Source organism: Rhynchophorus ferrugineus, unplaced genomic scaffold (genome assembly GCF_030347505.1).
Source record: "Rhynchophorus ferrugineus isolate W39M unplaced genomic scaffold, kcgeb_rfMv2 rfM8, whole genome shotgun sequence".
Taxonomy (NCBI): Eukaryota; Metazoa; Arthropoda; class Insecta; order Coleoptera; family Curculionidae; genus Rhynchophorus; species Rhynchophorus ferrugineus.
In genome coordinates, this window is record NW_027472587.1 from 6,250,854 (window position 1) to 6,271,017 (window position 20,164).

The 20,164-nt window shown below is 31.8% G+C and overlaps 1 protein-coding gene across 17 annotated transcripts in view; it reads right to left on the reverse strand.

Annotated features, from left to right (window-relative positions):
• Positions 1-20,164, reverse strand: part of Mctp (Multiple C2 domain and transmembrane region protein) — a 134,633-nt gene that overhangs the window by 22,056 nt on the left and 92,413 nt on the right. For 16 of the 17 annotated variants that reach the window (XM_076411698.1, XM_076411697.1, XM_076411695.1 and 13 more), the window contains 5 exons: positions 18,796-18,913; positions 11,632-11,801; positions 8,496-8,660; positions 8,284-8,435; positions 5,604-5,759 (listed from right to left, as the gene is read on the reverse strand). In XM_076411698.1, the coding sequence (XP_076267813.1) occupies positions 5,604-5,759; positions 8,284-8,435; positions 8,496-8,660; positions 11,632-11,801; positions 18,796-18,913 (761 nt within the window). The remainder of the gene's footprint in view (positions 1-5,603; positions 5,760-8,283; positions 8,436-8,495; positions 8,661-11,631; positions 11,802-18,795; positions 18,914-20,164) is intronic. The other variant, XM_076411696.1, reaches the window with a different exon arrangement.

The window sequence follows — 20,164 nt, forward strand, 5'->3', positions numbered from 1 at the left end:
TATTGGCAAAGGGAATGGACACCATAAAATATACGAGAGGGAATCAAAGATATACTGCGGATAGAACCGACCACAGCTGCTACCCACCCCGTTTTACACCACCGACTCCTCATAAACCAAAAAACACTCGAGCATCGAATATTCTACATCGGAATTATGTGCCAGGCTAAATAGTAAAATTACCGTCTATATTTGATTTCCCCTCGTATTACGTCCTGTTGCATATTGACAAAACTGCTTCCGCGTATATAATGCGATTTTCTAGGTTACATTCTAGTTTATTTTATAGTTAATGCAAGCAATCGGTGAAATATGTGATCTCTCAGAGTTCAAAAGGGCATAAATCATTAATTAGAGCCTCTGTGATGAAAACAGCTAAACTAAGGTAATGACAGCATACAAAAACATAGTAAAACTTCATCGGCGAAGAGAAATAGTGAAAGAAACCCAAACTTAACTGACAGAGACTGACGAAGATTTGAAAGGATTCTGTCCAGGTATTAAGCAACCAACAACGGTTAAATTGACAGAACTCAACAGTCGCCTGAGTAATAAGGTTTCGATAAAAACAGTACGGCGGGAGCTCCACAAAGCTGGCGTTCATGGAAGAGCTACAAATGCAAAACCCTATATAATGGAAGCCAGCACTAAGCGAAGAAAGTAGTGCAATCATCGAACCTGGACACTTGATGATTGAAAGAATATGATATGGAAGAAAGAATCACCTACTTCTTATAATAAAGCTAAGAGAGATTCTGTTACGGCTTGGGTGGAAACATTATGGTATTTATCTGGTACTCTCATTCACATCATAGGCCGGATTACTGCGAATTGATATCTTGACATCTTCAATGATGAAGTCCTTACTATTACCAACCTATAGCTGCCAAACACTGCCATGTTGCCATGTGCAGCTGATTTAGAAGTGAATGGGCAATTAACAGCTTATTAATAGATAAATATTGTAAATATATCAGGTGTTCACATTATTTTATCCATCTCCTGCATATATATTTATATTCTTTAAAATAGGTGTATTGATCTGAAAATAGGCCTCATAAATAAGATTTTTGGAACAAAATTGATATCCCAACGAACACTCCAGTTAGTACAAAAATTATTTGTATGTGCTGTCCAATCGAATAATCAATTCAAATAAATCACCATGGCAAGTATAGGGAGGAGCAAAACTCTCGCTACCATTGACGCAATATCCGCTGAGTTACAATAATGGAACGATTATTTTAAATAAATATTGTCACTATTTCTGCTCGATCTTGTGGTGTACATTTATCCACAATAAAATTTGAACGTCTACACAACATAATGTTTAAATCGAAACTGAGCTGAACGTCACCTAAACAAGATCACAAGTCACATAATCAAAATGGTAGCGGTACTTTTGCACCACCTTAGTATCAAATCAAAATGGTAGTGAGAGTTTTGTCCCACCCTATATTAACTTTCAACTAATTGCGGGAGCGAAAAAATTCAACTTGCAAGTATAACTTGTAATAGTAATTGAGCTTGAACCCTAATGAAGAACCTGTTATACCGATATCACCAATTTAATATGAAAATGTCGGGCTGTCAAACAGACCGTCCTATATTGTAAAACCCTATATTATTTGTGAAGAACTAGAAACTGAACTTCAGATCATTAATCCACATTTCTGTCTTGTTTTTCCTTAATTTTAATAACCATATTTAAAATTCAGACACACCATATATTTAATGAATTATATAATCGATGTATGCGCTATTTCACACCAGTCTTTGTTTGACAAATTAAGCAATAATGTAAATGTATATTCAAGAGATAATTTTGTCTCTCACTTACAATAACATGGTTGTAACATAACTAAAAAAGTTTATTAGGGAGAAACAGTGCTCCATTTTCTGTGGAAACCTCTAGTAGATATTAGTTCCTATATTGCGAATATAGTAGTTTTGACGTTGAACAATTGATATTCCGATCAACCACAAGAAAGTGAATGTCGTAATTTTAAATTCTAATTGGACAAAAATATATAACAAACATTCGAAAAATATGCGGAATCAATTAATTTCCACAATCTTGAAAGCCACTGGAACTTGAGAAACGAATCATTTAACAAAACTGAGATATTCTAAGTGTTTAATTTCCTGGTGAGCTATTATTATTATTTATTTAAGAACTATTCGAAAAATAGGATAAATTTCATTTAAATTCATTAAAACTTGGTTCCTAGTTTCACAAAATAAATTTCTTTAATGTTTTCATTAATTGCTTAAAAAACTTGAGAAAAATATGACTTCCTATAGAAAACATTTTGTATTATGTTATTTATCGTATATATTGTTTCATGTTGCTCATTTTCAATAAATGTCATGGAAAACTTTTGTACATATTTAAGACAAGACCAATAAGACTCCAATCTATTGTATATTTGAGCTTATCGTTCGGGAAATATTATAACCTGTGAGCCTTCACTGATTGTAAATTTCCAGACTGGATTCCCCTAAATATTATTCCTTGTTTAGTTACTAGAAAGCGTATGAAACTATCCGCTAATCTAGCTGACATTCCACTAAAAGTCCAGCAAAACAAAACAAATTATGACTTTTTAAACTCCTGCGACCTGAACAAGTCATTTTAAATAAAGATAATTGACCCTAAAAATCAATATCGCTAGACAATATAGGTTACAAAAACTTTAATAAATAATAGATTATAACAACGGTAAACAAGCTAAAATCGAATTCAAATTAACGTCTTTGGAAGCTTGCAATGTTTAAGCTTGGGGATCACATAAAATATTAATATTACAAATATATAAACTAATAAATTCCAGGCATGATGACGTATCTCCTAACCTAGTAAAGAATCCATTATTATAATTTTCAACACCATGCAATATGATTCAAGTCGATGAAAACGACCATCAAATTGAATGAATTAGGCCTCGAATTACTTTATCAACCATCGTATAGTCCAGATATGGTCACCAGGGATTAATGTTTGACTATAGCCAAGAAAAATTTTGTAAGCAATTATCTTTGGCTCAAATGAGGCCCTGATAGAGTCTTATAAATTGACAAATATTTCTGCGAAAGGCGTACGGGAAATAGAGGAGATCTTGACTGAAGGTATGTTGCCATCTTCATATTAGATTCTTATTAATTAGAGTTAATATAATAAGCCAGACACATAAAATCAAACTGTTAAAATATTGGAGCGTCATAGTTTTATGTCAAGATAGTTTTAAACTATGCCTCTATTAATTTCAAAACAACATATAGTTCTACCGATTTAGCATAAGAAGGGCTTTATATTTTTGATAAAATGTAACTCAGTTGTGCTGAGATACTTTCTATCAAGTTATATCAGAACAAAAAAATTCCTACATCAACGTTTAAAGACATTTTTCCTATGTAGAATAACACCTTATAAAATATACGTTTCTAAAGCCTCTGATAACCCCCTTCAGCAGAAAGAGATTTATAGGAACAAGATTATTGAAATATCCTTATTTTTCCAGTAGTTCTATCCAGAAATGCCGACTGAAAGAATTCCCATCATTTTTCAGTCTCTCCCTCTATCCATTTTGTGCATTATTTTTTGTCTGATCCCCGACCTGCTATTGGTTTATTCCTTTGGCGTTTATAGTTCCATGAAATCCATTTTCAGCCCTTGTATATACCAACCCTCACGGGATCTGGATTTTTCAGATACCGGGACTAACGCCCTCGAAGCCCGAGTTCCTTAAGTCGAGCTAAAGACCGTCGAGAATGAAACTTTTCTCGATTCCTGAGATCCGATAATTAATTATTAAAAACCTATAGGAGTTCTAGACTCCCAATATTCGTTAATATTTGCATATTAATTATATTTACAATAATTTCATAAATTTGATTAACAAGGTTGATTGGAAAATAAAAAACGCTCTACAAAATTACCATAGACTAAATAGAAACGCGACTTTATGCAGGCCCTTAGAGAAATGTTCTGTCTGGTCCAATCAGAGGTCGATGAGATACCATCGCATCGTTTGATTGGTTCAGTTAAAGTATGCGGACACTATCATTTTAAGTTTATTGTCCAAATAATTTTGGTTCAAGAATTTGGGGCCATCTTTGACGCCATAGGATATAATCATTTTATGTTGAGCATATTTTCTGTGTTACATTAATTGCAAGTAAATTATTTATGGCTATTTTGCTGATGACACTTGCTATCTTGCTATCTCAGACTATAGCGGAGAAGCCACACGAAAATTACAACAGGCAAGTAACAATATAAATAATTGGACCCGAACTTGGAAAATAAAAATTAACGAAAGTAAATATATGAATGTGCAGCTCACGTATAATCAGACCTCATAATAAGCACCAATAACAATAAATAATACTACCATTCCCTATAGCAACAAAGCTAAGTATATAGGAACGAATCTTCTGCAAAACTTCGCTAGAAGGAACATGTAAAAAGAAAAGGAAAGAACTGTATTTAAAATACAGTTCTTTCTATTAAGTAGTACCATAAATCAAAAAGTCGAAAGTGATTTTATAGAAGCAATTAACGACGAGGTTGTTTATTATACTGTTTGTAGATTATCTCTTTTATTTTTCCATAATAATAACATTTCACTTAGTTATTTCAGTTAGCCAGTTAGTTAGTTCAGTAAGTTATTTTAAAGTATATATTTAAAAAAGCACAGAAATTTTCAGCCTTTTAATTGTTCATCCCATAATGATTTTCAAGATAAACCATATATATATATATATATATATATATATATATATATATATATATATATGTATATATATATATTAATAATAATTTAATAAGTTATATATATTTTTATATTATATAATGATACATCATAGAGTAGTCATGTTATAGTAGACAAGTCATGTAAAATGAAAGACAAATCAATAGAAAATATTTTCTCTACAGGTACACTTTAAATTAACGAATCAAATGTCGTAAAAACATTTTCAGCACCTTCAATCATTGCAGCTGCCGAAACATTTACCTAGAGGTTTCATTAGAATATTTACTCAACTCACAATTACTGTATGAAATAATTAATAATGCTAATAGAATCACGAGGACACAGCAGTCGGCCTTCAAAATTCAAATGGAATAAATCACATTTACATTTCCTTAATTTAATCCTGTCGCCTCTTATCGTGACAAATCCAAAAAGAACAAAGCTAATTGATCATAGTTTCCTTTTTTAGAAAAAAAAATAATATTAGCTATATTTCTATAAGCTATCTATATTTGAAATTAATCTTTTTTTATAAATGAGGGCGCCAGAGAATTAAACGGAGACAAGAATATTGCATCAACAAAAACAAAATAACGTATAAAACTAATAAAACATAGTGATATAAAACTCTCTCGACATCGGAATTGATTTGTCCATTTCCTACGACACGATACAAATCTAACATCTTTATTTATACTTGCTGCACAACCGCTAGTTTCTAATTTGTCAAAAGAAAATTGGATTGCGGCCAAAACAGTTCAGATAGGAAATAAAACAACTGGTGGATTACTGTTGGAATCAATAAATCGCGATCTAAAGTTAAATAAAGGCTATTATTCGAATTACCTGCCGATGTAATCATCTTTCGTTCTATCTTTGTCCCATACAGTCATCTCCAATTGTTGATCTCCGTCGTCATAAAGGTGGAGATCGAATTGCTCCAACCACCGAGGGTTTAGGGAACGCCATATTGTCCTGCTCTTGTATTTTTCGTTGCCCAATCTATAAAACAATATGAAACAGTTTATTTGTTTATGAAAATGATAAAAGATTAATTTGAATAACACAATATCATTGTAATTGCTGGTATGTGTAAACAAAGGAAGGTGTTCACATCATAAAAAATTATGCAACAAAATTTCGATACACTACGAGTTTCAATTGAGTCACATACTTAAGATGGACAAAATAATGTGAATACCTGGTGTATACACAACAGTTATTTAATAATAGGGTGTTGGGCCACCATTTGCTTTTAAAACAATTGCAATTTTTCGCGGAATATATTCGTAAAGCATGTAGATAATTTCCAATGGAATGTTGTCCCATTCATGTACCAAAACACATATCTACTCATCATTCTGTGTTTCAAAACTTCCCATAATGGGATAATTAGGTTTGAATAATAAAAAATGTTTGTTATATTAAAATATATATTACCAAGACTGAGCCTTTTTGGCATGTCTATGGGCATGTTAATAACATCTCGGAATATGACATGAAGCAGAACTTCATCATTGAGGATGCTGAGATATTCATTATAATCCGACCCTTTATATGGAATTGACCTTGTGAACATTGACTATTGGAAGCACCAGCTGAATACCACGATATTGCCGCCCAAATAGCCTTTCCCATGATCAACTGTAAGAAGCAAGCAATCCCGATCGTAGGCTTCTTCACAATCGCAGCCATTCCATGAATGTTAGCGTTGGAGCTCCCGTAGTACTATTTATGTCAAAACAGAACCAATCAAATGAGTTCTGAGATCTGCTGTCACTCTCCCACAATCCTTTATAACGTTCGTTAGTGTCCGTCAGTTAAATTTAGGTTTGCCCACTATTTCTCTTCGTCGATGATATTTTTTCATGTTTTGTGTATGCTATCAGTACCATGGCTGTTATAACCTAAAAGACATGGCATGTAAACTGAGTAATACGTATGTGTTCCATTATTTACACGTAAACAGTGTGGACAACGTGTAAAAAGATGTTTTATACTGCACAATGCTTATATTATTTTGTTTATCCCTTATTCTTCCAAAAGAAGATACTGTTATACTAGAGTTGTGAGTTAGCTCTGTAGAAATTATATTTCTTATCTTAATACTCACTAAGTCATAACTTCATGACAATTCAGCATTTAATTTTAAAAAATGATTTAGAAAAATAATAAGTCAATATAAACGATGTTAAAATCCAACTGCAATAAATGATTGTCGAAACTGAAGAAGTTGAAATCTGCTTTGAAAGCAAAAACAAATCGTTCTATGAAGACGATATAAAAAAATCCAAAACAAAATGGAGCTTTTGATAGTGGGTATTTTGATGAATTTTGCCTAAACATTTTTATTTTATTAACTGGAATAGGGACTTATTGAGTCATGTTGTATATAGTACAATAGAAAACTAAATAACGAATTTTCGCCAACTGACGAAAACAGATGTAAGACAGTTAGTTCTGTGGCGCACTACTAAGTTAACTGTGATATTATTTTGGGTAGCGCAAGAGGTCCAAGTGGCTCAGTAATAATAATCGATGTAAAAGATACAGAGTTTTAAGGCAAATAACGCTGTACACCAATCTGTCCTTCATACTGCAAACCCGATAGGAGACTAATCAAAAAGGAAACAACAGTATCACTTTCTATATATGTATTAAAGCTCCGCCAGAAAACTTTCCATTATCTATCCTTTCTAGGTATTCTAAAATTTAAACATTAAGAATTAATAGCAATATTTACTGTTAAAAGATATTGAGTGTTTTTGAAATTTATATCGAAATTTTAAAAATTCCAACTTCGGTGCTTGTGACAAGGAACATCCTATCTAGCAAATAAGACCAAGAATAAGAAATTATAATCTCAAATCAAACAAAAATATTTTCTATATTTATACTGAGTACTGAAAGAAAAATGATACTCAATGTACTTGAATAAATATTTTGTTTGTGTGTAATAACATTTATTTAGTTATCTTTTAATATTTAGTAGTCTCGGCCTACGTTAATAAACGTTATTAGGAATATTTTATTGTTGTAATCATAATAAACGTAGTCAGTTTCTGGGGTGAGTATTTGATCTCAGATCGGCAGCCAACGTGTTAAAATATATTCGCGGTAATTCACTAAGCGTAAACCACTTGGAAGCAGGTTCCGTAGTGTTAATTGGTTAACAGGTTGCCTCTATCATTTAAACTAAAAGAGCAAAATGATGGTATACAAATCCATCATTAAGTCAATCTAGACATATGGCGTTCAACTATGGTTCACTAAAAATTACAATAAACACAGTTTAGACACTGTTGCACAAACAGCCACTCTGTTGCCCAACACAGTGGCTTACTGTTCTAGAACAGATTGCCATGGTGCAGAACAGAAAAGGAGAAAAAATCCATTACAAAAATAATCATCTTTAACGGCGTCTACTGGCCAATAATAAACTTATTTGATTTAATCTCAAAGACATAGAGTCTACATAAACAAAAAATAACTGATTAATATTTATTTGCCTCACTGCAAAACTAACCTAAATTTAACATACGGATCTGATGTACCAGTTTCCGGATCGCAGGCGAGAAGATTCTTGCCCTCGATCAGCACTATCGTCACCACCGAGCTCCATATCTGCGATTTGAGCCGCTTGTTCACGTCCTGGCTCTTCGAATTTTTCTGGAAATACTAAAAATAGATGAGGACTGCTGTACATTCTATTGTATTGCTAGATATCGGATAACGTACAAGTTCTTTATCCTCCTGAGTTTTTGGGTAAAGTGTCGCGGTGATGTGTATCTCGCCTAAATTCGCATCGGGTCGAGATAAATCTTGCAGGGGCAGGACAAGATCGTTGCTGCGGCCTAAATCTAAACTTACTAAATCTAATACGGCTGTTCCCATAAAATCATCCTAGAAAAAAAAAACAACTAACATTATTAAAAATATTAATTGCAGTGATTATGATATTTAAAAATTAACAATGAAACACTATTTCTACACAGCTTTTAGATTTTTTTTCTTTCAGTAATATTTTAAATTAACAATTATATGCAGATGTATACATCATGGACAAAACTTAGTATCAGTAAATTATGAGGCATATATATTGAAATCAGTACTACATATCCCGGTAATTCATTTCCGTTTTTTATTTCCATAGGGAGAACACGTTATATACAATAAATAGTTAAAATGAAATTATGTAAAATATTCACCATTTAATTCTATACATATCTATCTATGTCTCTTCTATCTCTCAGGAAATGTACGGACGCCGTTCTTAAAAAACTATTTCTCTTTGAGCCTAACTATTGAGAGAGAGCAATTTTTTATTTCTTGAATATCGGCAAGTATAAGTACTCTTTTGCAAGCACTTGACCCATTGATGCAAAAACTTAGATGGAGCCAAGTCTGGAGAGTACAGCGTGAGCAATAAAACTTCCCATCCAAGTGATTGTAACACACCATTGGTTGGTTTTGCTCTATATAACATGCGTTGTCGTGTTGGAAAATCACCTTATCATATATTCGAGCATATTGTGGACGTTTTTAATCAATAAACAAATTCATATATGGTCTGTAGCAAGCACTATTAACTATTTACTAGGGTTAAATCAAGTTAATATACTCGACCCATTTGGTCCCACATTTGGTCCCACCAGACACAGCCTAGCCTTGCAGCCAAAGTGGTTTGGCCGGCTTCGCCATATAATAACCATGACAATTATCTCTCGAGATTTTCGACCTAAATCCATTTTTCGCCACCCATTAGTGTCCTATATAGATATCTTTAATACATTTGAAGCAGCATTTCATGGACGATTTTTCGATTTTCGATCTTCTCATTTGTTGGATCTCTAACATTGCTTGTAATCATTCATAAATTAAGTTTCGGCTCTCAATCAACATTCATGCTAATTGTTTTTAAGTTTACGTTAAGTCTTCAACCTAGTAATTGGATTCATTTTTCGATCAATGCACCAAACCAAGCAAACAAAATTATAAAATTACTTTAAAACAATCTTCAACGTTTTTGGCCTAACATGACTTTCTTTGTCTTGAACGTTAAAATTGCCTCATTTGAATTGTCGAAACGACGATTTACATGTTCATGTGGCTTGAACATGCTCGTCTAAAGTATCTACAAGCAAATGATGACTTTCAACATTTTTTGATGAAATTCTTTTGATGAAACAATAGAAATAACACATGTCGCAAATGCATGTTCTCAGCAAAATATATGATATTTTCAAAAAAATATTATTTTAATCTATAAATGTGTAGTTTTGTGGTTGATGTTAGTAGAACAAAATGAGATTTGTATCAAATCGTAACATTTCCTACTTATGGCTAATAAAATATGTTACGAAAACCGGAAAGTAATTACCGAAACACACGGTATCCTAAAACAAAATTAAGGGGTTTCTATAAAAACTACCTTAACGTAAAATTGTTTTTATATGTTGTAACCATTTCTTTGTATGCACATCATATATTTCTCGTCTGTATATTTAATTTCGTTTTAAGGTTAAGAAGCAGGCTAGGATACAAAATAGGTCAGATATATCAAATAAAACAGAACCGTAATAAAAGTGAAAGAAAATATTGAGAAAAGGGAGAAGAAAAGTGTCCAACGATAGGAGATATTCTCTAAAAACCATTAAGCCTCAATATTTATCTAATTGATAATATATACTCTCTACTGAAAAAAAGAAGCGACTAAATTGAAAAGATAAAAGTACTTTAAACTCAAGGAGTTACGGAGATACAAGAACTGTAGAGAGCAATAAGAAGAATTGATCTGATAATACATTGAGTAGATGAACAAGATAGAGGAAACATAGAACAAGTAAGACAAAAATTTATCAAAATTACAAACGAAGTTACATGTAATAAAAAGGCGTAAGAGACGCTGCAAGAAAAGGGGCAATACTACAGATACCATAATATTATAAAAATACATTTTGTATATAAAAGAAAAAAGTCATCAAAGGTCATCTACGTAAAGAAACTAAAAATAGAATCAGAAATCGAGGAGAAGAAATTGATGAAGGGTGATGGAAATTAGAAAAATTAGGGAAAAAAACAGAAAAATTAAGGAGCTAGATGAAGAAGCTAGAAGCAACATAGAAAGGATAAGGGGAAATAAATAAAAAGAAAAAAAACAGTAGAACAATAAAAATATGAGAGTAAAAAACAAAGGAGCAGGAGGTCATAGCAATTGTACAAATTTTAATCTACTACCAATAAAAATTGAAGAATGAACTCAAAAACTAAAATAGGAGCAACAAAGACGAACGGAACAAAAACTAAAAAATGCTGAAATAAAAATAATAATAAGCATGTCAAATGTAAGAATGATTTTTGAAGCTGAAAATAGAAGAACCGACTGAGCCAAACAGTAGGGGAAGATGTCCTAAGAGATAAAATAATAGTAACATTCAGACTGGCGTAATAACGTACAAAAATGTTAAACCAGTTAGATACAAAATTTTCCAAGAAAGTCCTGAACTAAAATAAAAATAAACTATTTCTCAAGAAATAATAGGTAGGAATGGTTGCAGTATCCATTTTATTGATAACATGTATCTTCTTTAACTTTTACATATTATCATATCTCAAAAAAAAATTTGAGTGGAATATAGTTTCGTAGATTATTGGACCAAGTAAACAGGAGATCTCTAAAATCATGTTTTTTCTTGTCAAATAAAAAAACCTATCGAACAAAATCGTATAAAATTGTTTAAACTTTAGCTAACTCGTCAATTAAGAAGTTTATTTGCATTAACAACCAATTAAACAACTATAATCTAATCTCAATATTTTCAGTCGACAAACAAAATGTCATTATACGGATGCCAAACTAAATCTAATCGTTTACCTGTAAACCCCAATCGTAATCGAAGACCTTAATTGAAATGGGAAGAAACGGATCTTCGATAGGCACTGCGAAGCTCTCGTCCCATACCGGATTGAGATCTCGATAAATCGTCCTCGATTTATAAATTAATCGGCCCCCTATTTTGAATTTCACGTATGGATCGCTCAGACCTGCAAAACGAAATTAGAGTGAGGATGGTTCGGACTTAATTAGCTCGATATTCGGTTGACAGGCGGTGTCCCGAATTTCGCTCGGGTTTAATTAAAACATTTGTATACAAAGCCGCGTATATATATATATATATATATATATATATATATATATATATATCGCAAAGCAGCAAGCATCTTTCACACACCTTTCAACCTTTCAAGTTTCATCGTTCACGCATTTGGAAATGTTCTTATAACTTAAAATGGAATTTTCAAAAATTAAATTATTCTTGGGGATATAACTGTTTTAGTGGTGCGGCATCTATACCGGCTAGGTCGGAACTGATCAATCAAAAGACGATAGAGATCCTCAGTCTAACTGCCAACGTATTCTGTGATTGTTCTGATGAAAGTTTGTCGTCTGAGATCTTACCAACTCAATGTTTAGGATAATAAACCTAAAATAATAACCACTCTTTGAACTCATTATTATGGACTTTGGCATCTAAAAATACCCATGCTAGAACTCGCAAGAATGAAATTGCAATTTTATAGGAGTTTGCATTTTTAATGAAATTTTCATTCCCATTTTAAAAATAATTAATTATGAAAAAAGAAGACAGGTTGGCGTTGGATTGGCAATCGTTCCTCAGTTACTCGAAGCATTTCTTGGTCTAGTTAAATAAAATTCGGACAAAGGTATAGTAACTGAAGCTGTACGGTCACAAGTGGTGGATTAAAGGCCTCAAAGACCCCCAACTATAAACTATTGCCAGTAAGAAACATTCAATCCTTGAAAAACAACTCTTGTCCATGAATTGCCGACACATCTATAGTTCAAGGTGTTAGGTCGCCAAAAGCGGACTGTTGTTGGACGGAGTTGCCGTGAACATAATTTACTGGAATTTAGAAAGAAGTTAGCAGTTCAGAATGAACATTCTTCGAAATCGGATTGTAGTGGCTTAGTTTCTTAGCCGTAGACTATGGCAAGCTAGAACCATCAACATTTGGAAAAACATTCCATAGACGGACGTCATGGAAATTTAGGTAAAAACAGTGCCATTTTGAAGATCTTCTGAAGCAAACCGGTGGATGAAGATATACCATCAAAACTCAAATATAAATTTTATTAGAACTATAAGCTATCTAGATAAAATAACTACCATATACATAAATGTAACCGTTTAATTAGGAAGGAAGTATTATGTAATGGCCCTGACTATCCGGCCATCTTTTTGAAAAACTACCTTAAAAGTGAACAAGTGTGTGAGACGGGTTGGTCTGTTTTCTAATAGACCAACATCACTTTGTATCGCCGTTCAACAAGTCGCCTCTTCTTTCCATAGAAGTCAGTTTTTTTATACACTTTCACAAAATATAACTTGAAACATAATTGAAAAATGTTAGTAGAAAATGCCATTGTAAAGCTTAGACTGTACCTAGCTTTAAATCTTTAAAGGCATTTTTCGCGAAACTACTTTTTTCAAGACAGTTGACATAATATTTCAAGTTCTACCGAATTTGGTGTGACCCTTTTATACGCATTATTCTAGTACATCAGAGTAAGGCTTCAACATATTTTATATTATTACAATTTTTGAAATAAATCGGTAATGTCAAAAAATTAGGCAGCCGTCATTTAGCGAACAAAAAAGTTTGACATTTGTACGACAGCAGCACTTCTCTAGATTGATTTCTATTTAGTTTCAGATTACTAGAAGATTGCAATCGCGATAATAACGTTGCGCCAGATTTGAGATCTGTCGCTTCGTTAGCCTGCAACTTTTTTAATTTTTCATATTTTCCTAGTTTCATTTCAGCTAAAAAACACCTAAAATGCGTGCCTCCAGAATAAAATATCCCCTTAATCTAATTTTCTTAATCTTTTTATTTTTATTCAGTACATTGGTTCAATCACTCAAAGAAAGGTTACGTTCTGTAATATAAGGTGATTTAAAACCAGTTCACATTGGCCTGGGGACGTAACATAAAGAAAATAGTTCATATTACGCTGAGCCCTTGCCCCGCGTATGATAATACACAAAACGTAAAAGGACAAAACTAGAAAAAAGGTTCAGATAAAAACAATTCAGGAAGCTAGTCACATAGCAAGAAAAGCCCACCCTTCCAATTTATTAATTCTAGACCTTAGTACCCAATGTTCAGAATGTAAATTCTCAGATAATAATAGCTGATCAATTTTTAGAAAACAGCGTAATATGCTAATATATTTCGCATTATTAAGTGAATGCAAAATATCTCGCTGTTATTTTTTAATAAAAATATTCTTTGTTTCAGTAAGAATATAAATAAACGTATGATTTAAAGTATTGTTTATGTATAGTCATAACTTTTCCCTCCTTTTCGGACAGTTATGTATACCCTTTCAAACAAAGCTCTCCTTTTTCGAGTCTAGAAACGTATAGAGCCTATTTTTGCTATCCTTTAAGGCAATTTCCACGAGAATACCTTAATTTCTTGCAACAGTGTTCCTAATAAAATATTAATGGCTTAAAATCTATTATAGACGTACATTTTTAACATTGTCTATATTACTAAATCATACTATAATAAGAAACTAGAAGAAATGGTGATCTTAATAACATATTACTGACGACATTTAAAAAGACCTGTGCCAAATACCTAAAAGGCATATATCACAAAATATAGAGAAATAGAATGGGAAGTTAAATGGAACAATCGTAACCATGTGCTCATGGTGCCTCTAGGTCACTAGAACATCTAGTATTTATTATATTTGCTTCTACACTTTAAATTTAGAGAAATTTAGTGTTACGGTCATTTTTATAACACTTAAGGTAAAAATTATTTACGATGTGTCCCTACATCAATCTTCCAAAAAGAAGATTTGTTTTTATATTTAATACCACATGAGTATACACCCAAATTAGGAAGAAAATTGTTTAATCAGGATGCAAATACTAGTTGTAATTAAAATAATTAGTCTTTTGTTAAAGTCTACATCGATAATTAAATTGAAATACATAATGTATGTATATTCACAGATCTTTTTCACAATATCTAATTTACTTTGCCCAGTATTGGAAGTAGCAGTTGTTCAGTTCAAATTAGAATCTCCAAAAAAAAATTATAAATAAGTACTAATATATTTTTCAAGGAAACCAAATGGAGAAGTTTGAAAACTGTAAATTTTAGCAGATTTGTAGATTATTTTCATGCCGACGAATGTGTGTTTTTAATTTTATGCAAATAGCAATTATAGTACAATAACAAAAAAACTAATAAATAAGTATATTTGGTAATATTGCAAACAACATTTGTTACATATATTTTTGATGTTCTGCTATTGTCATTATGTTGTTATATAAATGTTATTTAACGGTTCCAGGAATTAACGGTCAATTCATTAGTACATGTAGCTATATCTTGATTTTTTATTTATGGACAAAATTATGTATAACACAATTCAATTAAATTATTTAGTCTAATGTTATGTCAGCAAATTCTAGTATTTTTAAATATAGTTGATTGTCTAACATATGCTCAACAGGTTATTGCAATAACAAAAATAACAATTAACGGTTTGTTGGATGACAAAATCAAAAGAATTCCAATGAGCCATTTTCCATATATTATCATCTTAAATGTAAAAATGAACATTTATCATTAACATTGAATGAAAGAAAGTCTGCCTACGAAGGTTTTAGTACTTTAATTATTATCACTAATATTTTGAAGAATGTGTAAACATTTGACTACAGGGTCAGTCAGTACCAGCACAAAATGTATTTAATTGACTGATTCGGTTATATGTTCCGCGGTAGTAGAGAGCATTCTGTCTCTTTTTAACTAGGATAAAACGAAAAGGAATAATCCCGCTCCAACTACAAAACGAATTGTACAATATTATAAAATGCATCTAGAAGGACATTTAACGTCCCGTGTATATGACGTGCATTTGCTGTTTTATTAGGAGGACAATATATACGTTTTAAAATATTTCATTCAGGTACTGACTAATATTTAAATAAAATATTTTATTAAAGTCCTTTTTTGTTTTTTTCACTATGAATATTCACGCTTTTGGGGGCCCTGTGGTGAAACATAATGAATAACAGGTACAAAAATGTTTATCTAATTTCAAATAAGATCTAAAATTATATTGACATTTTTGGAGAAAAGCCACGACATCATTGAAAGAGGATATTTCCTTAATTATTTTCAGATGTAAACATTCTCTAATTTCAATTTTATTTTAAATTCGACCTTCTCAATTTCCGCTCCGTGGGTCTCGTTATATTTAACTTAGATACATAAAGAAAGAAGATGATTTTAAAATATATAATATATATTTTATTAGCTTGAAGCAATATTCTAGACGCTTTAACAAAATACTTTTATCATATCATTTTATGAAGTATCTCAATTTCTTGTTAGGATGTTTTATAGACTCTGACATTGAAATTAATGTAGTACTCTCGACTGTATTATCTTATGGTTTCAGATGAAGCTTTATAATATGAATAAAACAGAAAGTGTCCTCAAAAAACCATTTTCTACGTTGTTTTAAATCTTATTAAGAAATAATATCAGCAAAATTCTGACATTATATAAGGTAGAAGAAAAGGTAACTTCTATTATTCCCTACTATTTACTCAGTGAAAAACTAGTTAACAACGAAAATTATCACTGAGGACTATTTTCGTCATATTTTATAATTTTTCTTTCAAAACGCGGAAAATGTAGCGTAATGTCGTTCAAATTAAATTTTGATGAGAATTTACGTGAACGCCAATATCAGTATATATTTTCGCCTTTTAATTCCGGAAAGTTCAATGACAAATATTCAAAATCAAAGGTGAATTTCATCATGACCAACCCCTCGTTGAAAGAAACGATAAAATTATTAAATTTTGATTGATATATTTGATATCTCGACATCACTACGAAAGCAAGCACCGACAGCTAAATAATTTTAAGCCATTTACATAATCCTGGATATCAAAAAAAGCTAAACTAAGTTTCCATTAGTGAATCGCTGTTGAAACGAAACGAAACCGAGCTATTTTTGAAAGGAATGATTACAGTATATTATTTTTGACAATAAAGTGTGAAAAATACTCTGACTGAAGCCTGAAGAAGCTTCACAAGTGGTTGCAATGTCTCCATTGGCAATAAGGAGGGCAATGTTCAGTTTTTGATGGAGTTTTTTTAGAGAACAGCCTCAATTTTATTTTTATAATTTTTTAGAGTCTCCTTTTTAACAACTAGGGTTAATCTGGCCTGGACCTACTGTTTAACGCGGGCTTCGAACCACGGTCTTCGCCCTTAAACCTACCAACTGGTATGTGGCTAACTTGGAGATTGTCCCAGAAAACATCCAGTCTTACCCAGTCTGATTACTGGCGCGACTGGGATCATTTTCCTTATCGGAATTTGTAGGACAATCACAAATATTAAACAATCACAAAACACAAATTTACGACCATGCAACAGCGCGATTCGAAGCCGCGACTAACGCCACAGTAGGGCGACCCTAATGTTATAAAGCTATAAAAAAAATTAAGGAAGATTTATTGTTTCAATTTATGTATCTGAGATATAGATATTTTAAAATAGAATATAGATCACTCTTGATGAAAAAAGGTAAAAGATAAGATACATTTTGTTACTTATAATATTTTTTTATAATCCATTACAGATATATTATTTTTCAAGGTGGAAACAAGCATGGCTTTATCCTCGAAGATGAGTTACTGTTATATCATTCGTTACTTATACATTGGTTATTTGTATTTTACTATTTTTTAGAAACAAGCATAAAAAATATATAGTGTATATAGAAAGATGCTTTGAATAAAATTCATCAGACAAAAGATAAATAAATTGGAACAAGTGTTCGACAGATTAGAAATTAATAACTTGGTAATAGAGTGATTCTGATAATGAAGGAGACTGAATGAATTATTTTTGTTGTGTGCTTATGGCCCATTGCTGATAATTACTAACACAAGATAATAAGATCAGAAGCAACTGATGAGAGTGTGAAATATTTATATGCATAGATATTTGTGAATTTGTTTAGAATACACATGAGCATTAGGTTACATTTTATGAGAAAAGAATTAAAGCTGTTTTGTAGACATGGCAAATGTATTAGAAAGAATGTAGTCATCAAATATAATTTTATAAAGGAAAATGTATACAGGAGAAACTCAGGAGAAATTCAGAGATATGAAAATTACTTAATAAGGAAACACAGGACCAAAAGAAACAAGAATTAAACGTAAAAAGTAAATATGGCCTATAAATATCAGAGTAAAATACTCTACCTGGTTAAGCAATTGTTAATTAGGCAGATTAGACCTCCAAGACATAAAACGTACACACATAAAAAACGTGCCTATAACTTTACTTCATAGGTGGTCTTGGAAAGATATTCAAAGTATTTTATTATATTAATAAAACAACTTTAACGTACAAACTATTGCAACCGTTTAGTTAACTGCAGTTTACCTCCTTCACTAATATATGCATTAGATATACTCCAGTGTTAAAAGTGGTAAAAATTTGGTGCAGTAACTCTGCATTATACATTTTGATAACGTACATTGCCTGTTTTTATTTATAACAAGATCCCCAGAGAGGATATTTAATAAAAAAATGCCAGTAAAACATTAATCGACCTTTAACAGTAAATAACCTTTTAATCAACAATATTATTTATGTAAATCTAATTACTACTAATATTATATAATTTATAATAAATTATAATACTAAAATTCTGACTAGATTATCTAGCCCTATGTTTTCAAAATTGAACTCAATAATGTTTAAATAACTCTTGGAAAATTCCAATAATTTTCGGTTATTTAATTTAAATATATTTTCGGATATATCCATAATGAAGAAAATTTTTATATCGTGCATAACGTATTGAGTATTGATTTTCTTGTCCACCCATCTGTGTCAAGGACTCCATAAAAGGACAACATAACAAGCGTTGAGACATTAAAAATTGACAACTCACCGTTTTTGTCCATCGCTACCAACCCGTGTCCTCTTCGCAGATAGATCCGCAGTTGAAAGAACGAATGCTGGCGAAGGGTGGCTTCTCTCCGACGAAGAACCTCATCGTTGGAACTAATCTAAACAAAATAATGATAAAATAAATCATCAATAATACACAGGTATTCTGTCTTGTTTGAAAATATTTTTAAAACGATCTTTTGTCCCTTTTCTGGAAAAACAATAATTCAGTCACTGTAGAATATCTGAGATTCAGATCAAAAATGTTCGGTTTTAGATATTTTTATTTCAGCAAATTCATCTCATACTAGCTGACCTTACAGAGAACGTCCTGTGTGAGCTATGAATATTCAAATCGAATTGGAATAAATAATCTCATTTTTTTTAAACATAGTGTTTATTGTAATGCTTTTTGATGCACAACATTGTTAGTTTTGTTATCTGACGAAAAAATAAATAATGTTGATGGTTTTCTGTCTGTAGAAATTAGTTTAGGCATCTAATATATTTATGTGTGTGAAGTTTATCTATGTTGGAATTATTACGACAACAAAAAATACTTGAAACACATATACATTAGTTCGCAGTTATCGATTCTTAAGAGTGTGAAGAACTGACCCTCAATATTATTATGCAATGTGGGTTGCACAATATTTTGACGGCCTAGACGATCAATAATATTGTACAATATTTTGGTATGTGCAAAATATTATACTGTATGGAGGCGATATTGAAGGTTGTGCAATATATTACTCAATTGCGAGTATAGACCTTTAACTGCATTGTGCAAACATTCCCCGCCAGAAAATATTTCCAAGATTTTGAAAATCACACAATATATTGCTCAACCTTTCAATCTCGTCTACACACGGTCAATTATATTGCACAAACCCAATATTCCGCAATAATATTAAGAGTCTACGGGCTATTTAAGATAAGGAGAGTGCAGAAGCTTTTTAATGAAGAAATGCATAATGAACCATTAATTTTACTTGACAACATGTCCTTCCACAAATAAAAATGACAACGCCCGATGCTCAACGAATTTAATCAAGTGTAACTCCTGGTATAACTGGAGAACTTTTTTAATATCAATAATTCTAGCAACGATTCGATCTCAACATTGAATTGCACTTGCATTTGCTTCATCAGATATTGCAGCTATGTTGTTGGGAGGTGGCCTAATAGCTCGTTCAATAATAAAGCTGTGGAACATGCAAAGTAATAAAACTCCTACTTGAAACTTCTGGAGCTAATTCTACGCTAGCCAAAGTGTTGCATCAAAGGAAATTAATTGCATATTGACGAATGCAGAAACCAATGCCGCCCATCTCACTTGGCCACTGGCTCTACCTAACTTAGGGGCTTCA